At 36.8% G+C, this 16,633-nt stretch overlaps 1 protein-coding gene across 5 annotated transcripts in view; it reads right to left on the bottom strand.

Moving 5' to 3' along the window:
- Positions 1-16,633, bottom strand: part of TSHZ2 (teashirt zinc finger homeobox 2) — a 231,344-nt gene that overhangs the window by 85,938 nt on the left and 128,773 nt on the right. For 3 of the 5 annotated variants that reach the window (XM_040576130.1, XM_040576131.1, XM_040576129.1), the window contains exon 2: positions 3,537-6,615. In XM_040576130.1, the coding sequence (XP_040432064.1) occupies positions 3,545-6,615 (3,071 nt within the window). In that variant the 3' untranslated portion in view covers positions 3,537-3,544. Of the gene's footprint in view, positions 1-705; positions 6,616-16,633 lie in introns of those variants that run through there. The other 2 variants (XM_040576132.1, XM_040576128.1) reach the window with 2 other exon arrangements.

The following is a 16,633-nucleotide window of genomic DNA, read 5'->3' as shown; positions in this document are numbered from 1 at the left end:
TTTAAAAAGAAATCCCCCCAATCAAGTTGGTAAATTTAACTCTATAGAGACTTGTTTCTATAAAAAGTCATAGACAAGACCAGAGAGAGCCTCGGTTACTGACCGGTTTCTAGCCAACCCCATCACCTGACTTTAAAGTGAGAAATAAAATTTTGCATTGTCTTTTCTTCTTGGAACAAGTTAAAAGTTCTAATTCAATTGAAAAAAAAAAAGAAAAGAATAAATGCTCTTCAAAGGTATAAGTCAACATACAAATTAAATCTGACTAAAGCCATGTTCACTAATGTTCATGGGTTGTCTTTGAAGAAAAGCAATAAAAACAGTTTTGAAGCAGGTTAAATGAATGAGAATAGAGACATCTGATTGTTGCATATTACACATGATTTTACATTATATTACTAAGCCCATATCAGTTAAAGGAATTCAAGAAAACACCAAAGATGAATATAAAACAGATATATAGGTCTTTACATTTAAGAAGAATTTATAGCGAATTTCTTATAAACAGGCTCACAGAGGTCTTAAAAATAAAACCATATACATAACACATTTTTCTACAGTACTAACACCGATTATTCATTCATATTTTAATGATAGTCAACATTTAAAAATTACTTTTAATAGTATATTTCATTAAAATATATAAAGTATTTAAAGTATTTCTATACTGAGTACACTTTCCACTGTTTTATTTCCATTTATTTCCATATATTTTCTTCTACTTTTATTTCTATTCGACTACAATATTGCCTAGAAGTGAATGCAGATGCATGTGTACATTTTAAGAATTTCAGTATGCTTTATATTTCTTGTTTCTAAATACTGTGTTCTTCTCTATGTTTTTATTCAAATGCATACTGAATCCTAAAAATAACATGGTATGAATAAGTAAACCCTGAAAATCTCTGTTATTTGATTTAGTCTCCTTGTAGATCTCAGGAAGAAACCATATGAATAAACTCTGGCCTCCATGCTTTTAACATAGTCAGAACTTAGGTAGGCTTACAGCTCCAAAACTGTAATAAAATCTTTCCAATGCTATCCAAAATACCCCATCATTTCATACAATTTGTGCTATCATGCATACCAACTAAAATTATAGTTCCAGATAACAGTGCTATCACTCTGTCATTGCAATTTAAATATATTTTTTCAAAGGTAAGATACAACCTGCATCTTGATATAAATTAGAAATGGATGAGTATTAAAAGGACAGCAATTTCTGGGTACCCAGAGGCAGGAAGGACAGTACCTTATTTATGTAGTCACATATCACCTGAATAATACCCGTGATGTGTCTGTGGAGGTTATTACAATGCAGAAACCATTTTTTTCCCTCTGAGATTTTTTTTTCTTTGTACTTCTTCCCCAAATCCTGAGGAATAGTAACATATTTATAAAGGTGGGTGTTTGGTTTGCCTCTTCATAATAACATGGTGCTTTTAAGACCAAATCTGAAACATTTGTCAGGTATTAAGCCATGAATATGCCAAAATAGCTGTTTTATTAATATATTTGGCAGATAGCTTTTGTTTGATAGTACCCAAATTATTGGTTTGCTCTGATATCTCTTGTGTGAGAACTATGAATGTCAAAGTCTTAATAATCATTAACTGGCGAGGAAGGAAATGAAATATGGTACATTTTTCCCAACCAATCTCTTGTAATTTTCTGATATTTTGGCAGGTATATTGATTTTGAAGGGTTATAGAATGGTTAGGCAGAAAATCAGTTATTATCGGATAAACAAGGAACATTTATTTGCTATTTTTGTACTGGGTTCTAATGTTGGGTTAAAAATGCCAAAATGGAAATTTAAGGATATTAGCATTATTGAGAAAATAAACTCCCTTTGAGTTAAACTGTATTTTGCAGGCTAAAATATGCAGAAGGGATAAATCCAGTCACATACAGACAGTACATACAAGATGTATGCAAAACTTAAATCTTACTGCACTTGAATACTGACGTTATACTCTATAGTAATAGCTTCTATTACCCATCCCAAAGTAACCCTTTGATTAGTGGCTTAAATTATTCAAAAGTAGCCTTTTTATCAAAGCTTAAGTGATGCATAGTCCTTGTGCTGGCTCTGCACACCGAAAGTGTTTCTTAAAGCTTCCTGAATATTTGCAGCAAACAAATGTGAAATCTTCACACAAATGGGTATTCATCCTCAAAGTGCTTGCACCCTCAATTAGCCAGAGAATAGCCACAATAGCAGCTGGCGTAAGTGACAACTCACAACACATCTTTAATTTTGACTGTCTGATGAATTCATTTTCCAAATGTTATCTAAGTAATGAACATGTTGGAGAAAATCTGAATCTGCACATGATTATTCTGCGAACAGAAGCAGAGCCTGAGTTTGCTGGTGAAATTGCTGGGAATGACTAACAGAGCCTTGCTGGAAATAAACGTGTTAGAACAGAAAACTTCTATTTGGACTTTTAGTTGATGTCTGCATATTTATTTAAATCAAGAAGATTCAAGTTTGTGAATCAAGCAAAATTAAAAATGCAAAAATTGTGTGTAATCTGAATATTACATTACATATTATAAACATTGTTTGTGGCAGTACTTTGTTTGGTGTATCTTCCAGCAAAAAAAATAAAAATATATATGTATATAAAATACCAACAGTAATGTAAAAGTATCCTATTAACAGGTCTTTGAAATATTAACCTTGTAAAAAAATCTAGCGGTTTCCTCAATTAGGCGTCAACCCCCTCCCTCCCAGGTTATACAAAAACGTGCACCTAAGTCAGTGATGTTCCTGGATTGACATGCCCACCAACATGAAACAAAATATAATCACACATCTTCAAGATTAAAAAAGGAATGAGCAGAGACATGATGGAGAGAAAGGTTAAACTGATGCTACAAAAAAGGCCACTCACAATAGTAAATGTTTAGTAAGTGTAAAATATTAAAATATTTTACAAAACTGAATATCCAAATATTATTGAAAGAATAACCAAACTTCTGGACATAAACTTTTCAATTATTAGTAGATTCTTCAGTTGGGTTTGAGTGTGTGAGGAACTTGGACTATTTATTATTTTGCTAATTTGACATTTGAATTGTCTTCTTTTCCACCATCAAAATCAGATTTGCAGGTGTGTTAGCACTGAAGGTTGTAATCTTTTGGTTTTCAGTGCCTTTTTAATTTTTTTTTCTTTTTCCATTCTCATTGCAAAGAGTAGCATTTAGTTGCTGCATTCCACATTGAAGTGCATAGGATGTGAAAACTATTAATTCTTAGAAACAAAAAAAAAAGAGAGTGAGAACTAGGAAAACAGCTATTTTGAAAATATTAATAAGAAGCAACTTTTCTGTATGGGGCAATGTAGTTCTGCATTTATCAAGCTCTCTTCCTGAAAACATTATAAAATGAATGTGTACATGCAATTAGATTAATGAAGCAGCAGTACATTATGCATTTTATAGTGTTTTCCTACATTTCATAAAGTACGAATGTTTTAAGAGGCCTCCTTACAAGGATGAAATCAAAACTCGCTATAGAGCATGCATACCTTAAGAGTTATTCTTCATCCACTTCTGCTACAAATTGTGAATGGTGTTCTGGTGACTTGCTGTGTGTTTTGCTTAGATGAAGTTTTACTGCATGTTTGCTTGCAAATGTCCGACAGCACAACTTACATTTGAACTTAGAGTCTGTGTCCTCTTCTCCAGCTATTGTTTCAGGAGATCTTTGAACTGAAACTCTGGAGATTTCTTGCTCTACCTTGGTTTGCTGCTCCACAGCCAGCCTGTTCATGTCTTTCATTTGGAAACCTAGATGAGATTCTAAGTGGCTAATGTAAGTAGATGGGGTTCGAAACTGAGATGCACAGTCGCTGCAATAAAAGACTGGATGCCCTTTGTCCATGTTTTTCAAAAACTTTGTTCCTCCAGTTTTCCTAAGTTGGTACTTGACGTTTGCCAACCAATGGCTGATGGTGGTCATTGACAGTCCGGTAAATTTTGAAATCTGCATACGCTCCTGTGGGCCTAGATCTGATAATAAATATTTACCTTCGGATGTCTGGAAAAGGCTGGAAGCAAATTGAGCTTGCAAAATGAGAAGATGCTGAGGGTTCCAGTTTGACTGTCTGCCCTTCCTTTTATGCAGAGTGGAGACTTCTGTTGAGACATCCTCAAAGCGTCGGACATCAATTTCCAATTTCATAGATGGGATCCTTGAAGATGCAGCAGGTTTTGGTGTAGTAGCTTTGGGAAGAACTTTGACCATGTCAGCAATGTCAGACAGAGCATGTTTTTGAGGTGGAGAAGTACAGGATTGTGCTTGAGCTGACTCGGCTTTCTTGCCTTTAGATTTGGTCAGGTCAATAGGCTGATCATTGTTTTCAAATAAATAGTGCCTGGACACACTTGCAGGCTTTGGCGGGGTTGGAGTAGGAGATAACACTGGCTTCTCCATCATATTTAGATTAGATTTGTGGAACATAGAAATTGTGCTAGAGCTGGGGCTGGAGTTGGACTGGGGCCGTAAAGGCTCTGTGGCTTTGCCCAAATGATTATTCAGTACTGACTGCAGGGCACTGAGAGGGTTGACACAAGGCAGCTCAGATGAATGGTTGGCAGCAGCACAACCATTGCTAAGAGAAGTTGCTGTTGTTTCCTTGAGGACTGTTTTTTCTTTTCCACTGTCCTCTTTAATTTTGTCTTCTTCTTTCAGGGGGCATGGTTCCGTCTTTTTTGTCTCCACAGAGACTTCAGATTTGAGGGGAGGTTCTCTTTCACTCTGACTGAGTGAGGCAGGCTCAGCTTGGATGCCATCTTTAGCATAGTCCTTTTGTACTTCCTCCTTGTCGTCAGTTTCCTTCTTCACTTGAGTGCACTGGGCCATATTTGCTGAGATAGGGACCAGAGGCATGACCTTCCACTTTGGAGCTATGGGCCTCAACTTATTGGTGATGGTTGGCCTGATTTGCAGTACTTGGGAACCCACTGGCAAAGACGGCTTAGCCCCTTCTGAGAGCTGATAAGCTGCGTGGATGCTGGGATATGCACTCCAGCTGGGCGCTCCATTCTGAGCTTTATTTATGGCTGTTGTGACAGTGTTCTCTAAAGACTTTAAAATGTCCCCACCACCCTTTGAACCATCTTCTAAATCTTCTTCTCTGAGGTACTGGTATTTCATTGTGGGATCCAGTGGTTTCTGAAGGGTGTCTTCATACTCTTCAGTTTTTACTGCTTTCTCATCTTTGTTTGCATCATCAGTTTTATCTTTTTTAATTTCTTTTTTTATTTCAGAAGTGGGAGCTATGCATTCTGCAGACGATTTACTGTTTGATTTTGAAACCAGGCTGTCATTGGCTGGTGCTTCAGACAGTGATTGCATTTTTTCCACAGCTAGAGGATCCAGAACAAGTTGCTTTCCTTTCTTTGAAGCTGAACTTGTGACTTTCAAGAAATGGCCAGTAACCATCATGTGGGTCGTGAGCTGCTGCAAGGTGTCATGGGAGCTTCCACACTCCATACACTTCAAAATCTGGGATTTACAGGCCTCAAACTGCCATGTATAGCTGGCGCCATTCTGGTAGCCATAGCGGTTGTTAGATGATAACTGCAGGTTCGCGTTCTTCTGCGGAGAAAAAGAATCTGAGAAAGACCCCGTTGTGGAATCAGGGGAACAAGGCCTGTTAACATCAAACACACGTTTCTTTGCTGGAGTGACCATTTTTGAAGAAATGGTTGGTACCGGCTCCTTCAAAGGCACTTTTTGGTAATGTTTTGTTTTTATCATATGAACGCTCAGATCTTGAAGGGAATCAAAGGAGTCACCACAGAACATACACTTCAGAACTTTTTGTGCATCTTCCTTGTCCATGTCCTGGAAAGCCCTTTTTCGAGGCTTTGAGTAGCTGGTAGGTCTGTGCTTGTCCTTTTTGTGGTTGTCATCTTGGTAGTGACCTGTTTCATTCATATGAACTGTTAGTTCGACCAGCGTGTCATAAGCAGCGCTGCACTGCCGGCACCGAAACCTGCTGGCGCCGGTGAAAACAGTTCCACACATTTTGCTGCTCTGCCTGTAGAGCTGGACGGAGCTGAACAGGTTGGGTTTCGAGACAGGTCTGGAAGGTAAATTCTGTTGTAAGCTTTTTGACAGTGCGTCTTGGTGCCAATCAAAATCAGCTTTGTTCCCTCCATTTCTGTTGTCACAACTCCTCTTTTCAGAGTTAGACAACTTGAAACCCAGCCCTAAGCCTGTCCAATAAGAGTCTGACAGTATGTTGGCATAGACCGCTGTCATTTTATCCATGCAATTGTGTGCTTCATTCTGGGCTTTGGGATGGGCACTGGTTTTTGGATCCTGTGGCTCTCTAGAGCAAATGCTTTTAATATCTGTCACATGGTCACTACCATCACTTAGTAGTGATTCGTTTTCTGCATCCTGGTTAGATATATGACTGACAGGGGAATTCTGGTAACTAAAGTTCCCTTTCTGCTCAGGACCCACATCGTGTTCCTCATCCGTGCCAGTGTCATTGCTGCCCTGGAGGTGAGCAGTTGAATTGTTGTCATCATCATCTTCTTCCTCCTCCTTTATATCTTCTTCTTCCTTTAAATCTTCCTCTTGGACATAACCTGAAATGTAATGTCAATATATGAAATAACTTTCTAAAAGAGAATACTACAGTTCAAGATTTCTAGTTTCACTATGTGTTTTCTTTACTGGACTTCATTTTAATCTACAACTTTAATGCTTGTTACTTCTGGAAGTGAAAAAAAAAAAAAAGTCAAATGATGTCTCTTTTTGTGAAGGTTGCTGCATTTTATTGGCAGATGATCATAATTCTTTATAACTGCCAGAGATTCTGAGTTAATAATTTTCCTGTCATGGGACTATAATTCTAACTGTCCTGTAATGGGACAGTTGGAAAATTCATATGTAAGAATTTAAAGTTTATTCTAAAAGCTTCAATTCTATCAAATTGTTTTTAGCCTCAGTGAAAGGAAGGGTAGAATTGGCAAGAAATAGAAGAAAAATAACTGCCACAATCTTCCTGGTTCATAGAATCATCTAGGTACAGTAATCTTTTGCCATTTGATCACCTAAAAAAAGCACTTTAGAATGTACACAGATAATTTATATGTCAAAATACAACATTTGAAAGCACTAATAGGCTTAAGTGGAACTCTTTTGTTTGTAAAAATAATGTACTGTGTGCCATAAAAGCAAATTGTGCTTTGATAAAAACACATACATATGTTTCAGGGCAAGAACCCCTGGAAGTTACAGAAGAGTATTAGGATGTGACAGAGGTAGACCAAAGTTAACTATAAAATTGGAAAAGTAGAATAAATCCAGAATGATTTTCTTTGACAAATGAACTATTTAATTAATAAGATGAACTTGATACTATAAGAGTTGTAAATTTTAAAATTAATTAAGGAATTCTTTTTTTTTTTTTCTTTTTTCTTTTTTTTCCCCCTGGTCCTACATCTGTAGTAATTCTATTAAAGTTATGGGAGATAACCTAGGTAGAAATAGACTGAAGAATCAGAAAAGTGGATTCTTAAGGGTGAATCATCTCCATTGCAGTCACTGTATAAATTCCCATCGACCCATCACAACCAACAATTCACTCCCAGAAGGGATGGAGCAGAACTGGTTCAGACATTTTTTCACAAGATTCTTGTCTAATTTTTTTAACAGCCATTACAAAGCTGTTACACACAATGCAAGCAGCCATTGAAACAATTCACTGTTACAGACAGCTACTCATCAAAACCAAGCACTGATTTCAGAAGCACAGGTCTTTGCAGGAGATACTTTGATGTGCTCTTTCAGGTAGGAGCCAACACTGTAGTGCTAACCCTTGTGATTGCACGGCAGGGGTACTTTGCTCTGCATGCTGAAGGCCTAGCTGTTTGTGTCAGGTAATTTTGTAAAACCACAACTGCAAAACTCCCCAGTTAAAGCTGCCCTTAAAAACAACAAGACAAAAATAAAATAAAACTCTACTAGTTGTAATTGTGAAGTAAGACTTTAAATCATAATATTAAAAGCTCAGAAAGAACAAGGCCTAAAAGTGTTACTTGTTTAAAATCCAATTCCTTCCCAACTTCTGAGAAAAGCCAGTTAATTGCTTTTTAGAACCTGGCTTATTTTGCCATGCTGAATTTGGTAATCTTGTGCAAATCATATCCTTCTAGCAAATCAAAATGGAAGGGCAGAAAATCTAGAAACATTTTTGTTAACAAACAGATGAGGCCTTTCACAGTTTTTTCAGCCGTGTTTCAATTTTCCAATCTATTTGCATTTAAGAACTAGGAATGCATCTGACCTCTTCTAACGAGAGTTTATGGTCAAGCCAAAGAAATGAAGCACAAGTGGAGGAATTGTTTCCTGGATTAACCTGCAGTATACAAAGAAGGAAACAATGGCTCCCTCTGTGGATGTACTAAGAAACCCACACAAGCCATCTTTCCTACACCATTCCCAAAGTTTTAGGACCTGCGTAGATCCCAACAGTTTAGAGCTGGGCTTGACTTACTCTAGGCATCTTCACAACCAGAGGTACAGGTAGCAGCAGTGGCTAAGAGCAAAGGACCTGGACACCATCCTAACATGATGAAATAATGATCATATAGTGGGAGGAATGCTATGCCCTTCAGGAGATGCTTTCAGCAAAGAAGATAACATTAAATGTCGTGTTAAATATTAAACCAATAAGTCTTTTAGCAATATGTTGGGGTACAAATATCAGTAGCCCCATTTACAGATGATCAGACAGTAAAGATAATACTAAGAATAAAATATTTATCTCACCGCCCTAAATGTCTTCCCTGATAACTAGATAATGCTTTCCATGTATCCCTTTCTGAGCTCAAATGTTTTTCAGGGGGACGTGGAGAACGGAGGGACATGGAGGCGGCAAAACTCCTGCACGTCACGAGCAGTAACCTTGTTAAACAAGCAGCACGAACTGATGAGCAGGACTGACATGGTTCTCGCGGTGTTAGAGATACTGCACAGCGTAGGTAGCAGCACTGGCCCCTTGCCAGGATGTATCACAGTGCCAAGCATATTACACCCAGCAAAACAAAAATAAGGAGGGAATTCAATGAAGGAATCAGACAAAACAGACAACAAATAGCATTCACACAGTTTTGGGTCAGCGCAAATTTGATTCTCCATTTCAGCACCAACTCTTTGAATATTATTAACCCATTTTTCACCGGAAGGTATTTTTTTTTCCTTTGGATGATACATACAGCAATTTCTTCTTCACCATATCCTTTGTCCTTCTAAAAGGATTTAGTAGAAAAAACAGAAGTACCAGACAGCTGCACATCCCCCACAATACAGATAAAATTTTCTGCTTAATTAGGCATTGACATGTTTACTATAACCTTTACAGAAGAGTAACTCATGCTGTGAAATCCTCTTTTTTTGTCTGCATAACATTCAGACACAATCTTATGATAGCAGTAAAATAACTTTTTAGAAAGCATTGTCAAAATTTCACAAAATCATCAGTCAGGTCCATTTTAACAACATCTAAGGGTTCTAGGCAGCTTTGAAAGTGCATTTCAGTATCCTACTTGTAAGATCATTCCTGTTTATCTAAATGATTTACGTTGCTGTGGGCATTTTAAGGACAGTGGAGACCTCTTCTGTGCAGAGAACCAAAGGTACAAGAAATGCATGTGTCATTCCAACAGTGTTTTTAGTAAGATTTCATTGTATGTAAAGCTTGATATGAATTAATGTAGCTATTTAACAGAAATAACATTAAGTGAACTTTGTATTATTTATTTTATAAGCTATATATAAAGGGTGTCTTAAGTCTGTACACCCACATGCTTTAAATGCAGTGTCTGTAATAAGTAGCATAAATTTTGCATGTCATACTGATGTCCATATAATAAATTGTTGAGTGACCTGTTCTCTTCCCACCAGTTCTCCCCCAGGCTTATTCTGACATTCCAAACCTCTGAGCTGATCATATATAGCTGTCTTATGGAAAAAAAAATAATATATATACATATATATGAAAGAAATCTAAACTTCCAAACTCAGTAACCAGATGAATGCTTCCTCTTTTTCCCATCTGAGAATTTTTCCCACCAATATTAAACAGGCCCAGTCAGAGATGGGAGATGTGCAATGTGCAGTCCCAAAGAAGCAAGGGACTGAAATTTCACCATCTTGAAGCCTGGACAAAGCCCAGGAGCTTCAGAACATAGAATGGAAGCAATTTCTGGCTTCCTAAATGGAAATACAGTATTTGGTTTTAGTGCTGATTGATCCCAAGACAGTGTATGTCAAGATCATGACATAAGTAAGGATAATATTATCGTATGGATAATAATCATAAATACAATTCTAAAATGTTTTAACTTTTTTTTTTCATTACTTCCCATCATGCCTTTGTGACTGGATTCACTGTAACTGAAGCAATCTGCTTCTCTAGGACAAGGGGTGCAGTAAAACGCTGATTCTTTATTCTTCAAAAGAGAACATTTTCCTAGATATTTCTAGAATATTTCTACAAAGTATCTAGAAGAAAACAGGTCCAGTTAACACACCTGCAATTTTTTTTTTTTTTTTGAAATTATGTGTCTAAAACTCCATCATGTTTACCTTGAAATCTTGACCATACTATGTAGGCAGCCCTGAGCCAAGCTCCCAGTGATGTTGAACCCAAAACTGACTTTCAGGTCCTTGCACCTCAGAGTCGCCATAATTTGTACCACATTATACGTCACTTCTGAATTTAAACTTTAGAGTGTGAACACATTTCTTTTTTAAAGTGTTCAATTTTACTGTTAACTTTTCCACCAGTGGATGTTATTTTCAATCAAATTTGCTCTTTTTCCACATAAAGAAACATTTATATATATATATATTTCTTTCCAAGACTGGAAAATTTATTTTCTGCCAAGAGAAGGGACAGTGAATCATTGTCCAGAACAACACTGCTAATCCATGTAAAACCCATGCACCATCTGCACTTCTTCATATATATATTCCAGTTTCACTTGAAATAACATCATTAGTAGAGCAATCTCACAGTGCTATAAGGTGATCTTGTTTCCTTCTTGTCTGGCTTCAACTCAAACATCTTTTTGTGTTTGGCAAAAGCTGTTTCTTTCTCTGAAATATTTCATGCAGATAATGGATAATGACCACTTCTCATTCCTTTTTCTCAAAAATGTCTAACTACATTAGCTACTCAAAGACAAATCTTAACCTGGCTCTTTGTAGAAGTTCATTGCTGTAGATTCATCACAGTTTGAAAATCAACTGCAGAGATAAATTGGCAACTGAAGGGGAAAAAATCCCTACTCTACTGCATAACTCTTATATCAAAGGCATTTTGGAATTTAACAGGACTAAAAGCAATGCAGAAGTCTGGAAATGTGATGGAATTCCAGGGAAAGAACTCTCAAAACATGAAATTTGTGATACAAGAGTAAATGATATAATTTTAGAATATGATATATTCTAAATATATATATATATATATATAAAATAATAGACTATGTTAAAAATTTCTGTACCAAGCACCTAACTTCCTGATAAGTTCTGCCATCTGGAAATAAAACACAGAGAAAGGTTACCATTCTCACCATGGAGGGAGCAGAGAGTCTGTCTCTGAATCGTGGGTGTCAGAGATGAAATGAGTCTGTCATCTGGTCTAAATGTCCTGGCAGTGTGAGGTTTATACCTAAAGCCCTGTGCTTCAGCATCCTGAGGAAGGTTTTAGACTTTTCTCAAACCCCAGACAATGTTATGTTGAACATGCTCAACTGTCTCTGTTCTGGGAAGCCAGCTAACTATCTTGGACAATAGGAAATTATTTGCACCTTTTGCCTCTATTACTTTTTTTACTTTTTATTTATTTACTTCACCTCTTTTTTTTTTTTTCTTTTTTTTCTTTTTTTAGAACATTTTTAGAACTCTGTTTGTAAAGTAGTTAAAACAGCTTGGGCATGAATTTTCATCTCTTTCAGAGGAGGAAAAGAGATGCACTAGCATCAGCTGCTGGAGGATAGAAACAACCTCTGTGGCGACGTGCTTGCAAAGCACTGCCGATGAGGAGCACGGAAATATAGCTCCAGCCCCTCTTGGAGTGGCTTCTGCCATAACTGAATTTTAACACACAAAGGCAACTCCATGGAGCCATAACCATTATTTATATATGATGCTGAAATGAAGCAATTTGGGGCTTTCATTTTGTTGTACTCTAATTAGAGTTGTATTATAAAGTTTTCTATTAAATGTCCAATTTCCTACTAGTTAAGAAGGCAAAATACCCACTAGCTTCAGTGGGACTTTTAGCAGCACAAAGGAGAAAAGATTATGTCTTTTGTACATTGCATCCTACACAGTCATGAGACAAATGAAAATGATCAGTGGCTGGAAGCATATGTGCAGTGAACTGGCTTGCGAGCTACCTGTAAACTTGAAGCAAAACCAATAATAAGACAAGAAAAGAAACAAACAAAAGGAAGGATGAAAAAAAAAGAAAGAAAAAAAAAAAGAGAGGTGAGCTGATGCATTCTGCTGAACTGAGTCCATGGAGAGGAAAGAATGATTGTGGAGATTTTCTTGAAAAATTTCTCCTTAACGATGAAGTTGTTTGCATAGTCAGTGACTGCACTGATTAAAAAAGCACCTTCAGTCCCACTTGCCTTGCCCTGCGTTCAGCCAGTCTGAGTGGCTGAGTGGCCGGGTGCTAGTTGCTCCAGAAACGGATGGGACCACGTGCTGAGCCAGTATTTTAGGTCCCTCACATGAAGGCTTTACAGTGTAAGTGAATAATTTGCTTTTGGTTAAAAGCATCTTTGTTTGCTATTTTCTACAGAGCCTTGGAACTTGCAATTTTATTATTTCAATCAGCTGAACATGTTTGATATTATCCAGATTGTAATTTTGCCAAATCTGCTTGTTATGAAAATTATAACTCCTAGCACAATTTGAATGCAAAGCGCTGTACCTTCACGGCCACTTGCTATGCACAAACACAAGACCCACAGCCTGGCCTCGGCTGGCCCATCCACCTGGGAAATCCTTGCCCTGGCCTCACTGGGCAAGGTTTTAGACACATACCAGGGAGTCATCGCAACACCACGACACCAATATGAATTGCATGTAATTGTTACTAGGCACAAAGGGTGCTTTCCAAAACACAGTTTTGTCCTGAACAATTAGAGGAACAGAGTAGCAGTAAATATATTTTCCTCGTTAGTCATTTTAATTGCACCACTATAAATCACTTTACCTAAGAAAACGGAAGTCTGTAACTTTTGTCTCTCTGTGCCTTTCTTCAGTGTTCTCCTGTCCTATTTATTGTTGCGGAAAACAGCATCGTGGCTCTGTAAATTTATAGATTACCTCATTTAAAACCCATGTTTCAAATTATGTTTTTCCTCTTTCATTATCCTAGGTTCCCCTAAACGCCAATCTAAATTTCTTTAAATGGGATGAGCTACCAATCAGAATTAAATATATATATATATATATATGTATAAATTGAAATTGTAATGAGTCTTACCAGTGTATTGCTAGCACTTTGGTTCATTTGATATGAACTTTGTTTTTTTAAAGTACCACATGGTAAGGCTTTGAAACTTCAGTTTGTAAAAAAAAACTGTAACAGCCTTACAGCCTTTGAAGTCACTACTGATATAACTCTGAACAGATCCATTCAAGTTCAACTAACATCAGACAAATGTTTAGTGTATCAGAGGAAGCCACAAAAGCAAGGATTTCATCAATATTTCACAACAGCCTCAGGGAAACTGTAGATTGCAATGCTGTAGGGCAGCTAATGGAATTACACACAAGGGTTTTGTACATTTAAAATAAGCAGCTACTAAAAAAATTACCCTTCAGTTTGATAGAAACTGTATAAAACTGCAGATGGGAAACAATTAAATAGCTACCAACATTTATCCATGTCAGCCTGATAGGTCATTTAATAACAGGTATTTCTTTCTTTCTTTCTTTTTTTTTTTTTTTTCCTGGTAGGGCAATAATAAAGATTAACATTTATGAAAAGTAGCATAAAATATAGTACAGCCAAATGAATAATTAAAGATGCTTCTGAAGAATTTGTTTGCTATTGTATGGCCATGAAGACTGCTCTCCAGTAATGAAGTACATTTATATTAAATACAATTATAAATAGAAAGAAGCTGAGGATTATGTTTATGGAGATGTGTTTTTTATTCTAAAATGATAATAATAATATTAAAAAAAAATATAAAATCTTTGGTTCATTTCTTTTGAATCCATGGCTTATCTCATGGACAGCATTTCTTCATAACTTATTCCCCTTGAAAAGAGTTGGGCCCTGGCTTAAATGTATGCAGGATAAACTTGAAGCTGGATGTATTAAATGTAATAAACCAGGGGAAGATCAACACTTCCCCTGAAAGACTCTTGATCAGAGTGAAGAATCCTTTGTATGAAAGCAAAATGTTTATTCTAAAAATAGACCCATACAATCATATTCCTTTTCATTACTATGTTCAATGTGTAAAAATCTTGAAGTACTAGCCCTTCACACACTTGTTTTCAAGTGTTTAGGTATGTTCTGCTACTGCGGGAAATTACTATTTCTGTTAATAACTAATGCTTCTTCAGTGTATTGAATAGCACTATGTGAGACAAATTATTTGATTATTATTTTTAAAAGGCTGCTTATTTCTTTGCCTCTCCAATTCAAAACAGACCAGCTTGGATAAATATAATACAGAACCTACTTTCATGCAGAAGACTTTAAGCCTCAATTCAAGAAAGCTCTTGAACATATCAAGTTTGTCCCATTTGGGGCAAGAGTGAATACATTTATTTGCCGTACAGAGAGGTTATGCAATCATGATGCTTCACTGCCACAATTACTTAATAATCAGCTATTAATGTGTAAACAATATCAGCCGGATTTTGACAATATGACGGGAGATTGAGTGAGTCAACCTTGACAGAAGATCTGCCAGAGGAAGGGGTTAAGAGAAAAGCTCAGCCGCGGTAACTCCAGGACGTGCCCCTGGCTGCTGAGGTGGCCTCTGTAAACTCACACAGAGTCAGTTCATAGTTCAGATGTTTTTACTGATGATCCCCATGGACACCTATTTTCTCTTCAAAATTCCAGCCTCCCTACCTGTTGGGCTGCAAAACGGTACTTCTTGTACAAATTTTGCCGGAGCTCACTGAGAAGTGCACTATGTTTTAATGGTGAGCTGAAAATCCTGATCTACTTGGTACTCATCTTCACAAGCCAGTGATGGGTACAGATGAAGCTACTAGCATTTCCTATATGTATTTATTAAAGTACAAAATTCATGTGCAGCTGAAGATGCTGCATAAAATGTAAGCTCCTTGCAATAACTTGTTGACTAGGACTTAATATTACAGCCTATATTTTAAAAATATTAATATAGCTTGAAAAGTACACTATTATTATAACATTTGTCTAAAGAGCAGTGGGCCTTTTGATTTTCCCTTTGGATACACAGGCATATTGAAGCGCCATTGAGATCTGCTTTAAGCCATGCTTGTCAGTAATATTCATAAATCTGCTCTGCTTACTCATAGCTGGTTAAACCATGGCGGCAACATCATTAGTCTCTTAACATCTCTTTAGATAAGGTATGTAAGTAGAAAGTGAGGGTATAAAGAAATATATCCTCTTCATCGACTTGCTTCATTTTGATCTTTCATTCCAGGCAATGAAAAAACTGCAAAGAGACTTGAAGTGTGAATTTTTACTTGCTGGGCTTTAGTGTAAGAGGGACACTAGTGAAGTGTACACAGATCATCAAGTGTTTTATTTCCCTCTTTATTTTCCTTTCAGGAACATACTGTTACAAATGCTGGTCCCAATGAATAGTCTGTTTCTTTTGTGACAAATATTATGGCCAACAAACATTGACTTTTGACCATTAGACATGCTTGCACTTATAGCCACATAACCATCAAAGCACTAAGCCAGCATGAAGGTCATTACCCCAGGCAGCATCTTACTTTGACTAACTTCTCCGATATGTAAGCAATAAGCAGTTGCAAGAGATTGATATGATACTTTGTGAGTAATTTGGATGAACTATAACACTAACCCAGTAAAGTATTATAATTTTAAATGTGTCCAGAAAATAATTGAAATTCTGGTTTAGCTTCATCATAATGCACAGTGCCGGGTATATTTAACAGCTGACTAGCTTAGCATGAATATTGCTTTACAAATGAGGTCATATTGTTTTTAAGAAACAATATTGCTATCAAACATGTTTAGGAGGAAAAGCAAGAGATTATGAGTACACTTTTAACCTTTCTGTCTCTTTCTATATCTGTTTACTATGGTGATTTAGGTGCTCAGTGTTGTTTGAAGGCAAACATAGAAGGTTCTGGCATTTAAAAGAGATCCAGTAATGAGCAACTGGCAGTCAGATTCCTTCTTATTATTACTCTGTCACAAAATCTCTGCTCTACAAAACTCCATCTTTACAACACCAGTCAGAGATGAGAAAGGTCAAAACATCTCCTTCGAACACTCAGCCCGTACATGCACAACACCGCTCCTGAGTCACATACAGCAGCCAGAATTCGCTCCGTAGTATGGAAGAGAGCAGAGCCCACAGGTAAGCC

This window comes from Cygnus olor, chromosome 16 (assembly GCF_009769625.2).
Source record: "Cygnus olor isolate bCygOlo1 chromosome 16, bCygOlo1.pri.v2, whole genome shotgun sequence".
Lineage (NCBI taxonomy): Eukaryota > Metazoa > Chordata > Aves > Anseriformes > Anatidae > Cygnus > Cygnus olor.
This window is presented reverse-complemented; position numbering and strand designations above follow the sequence as displayed.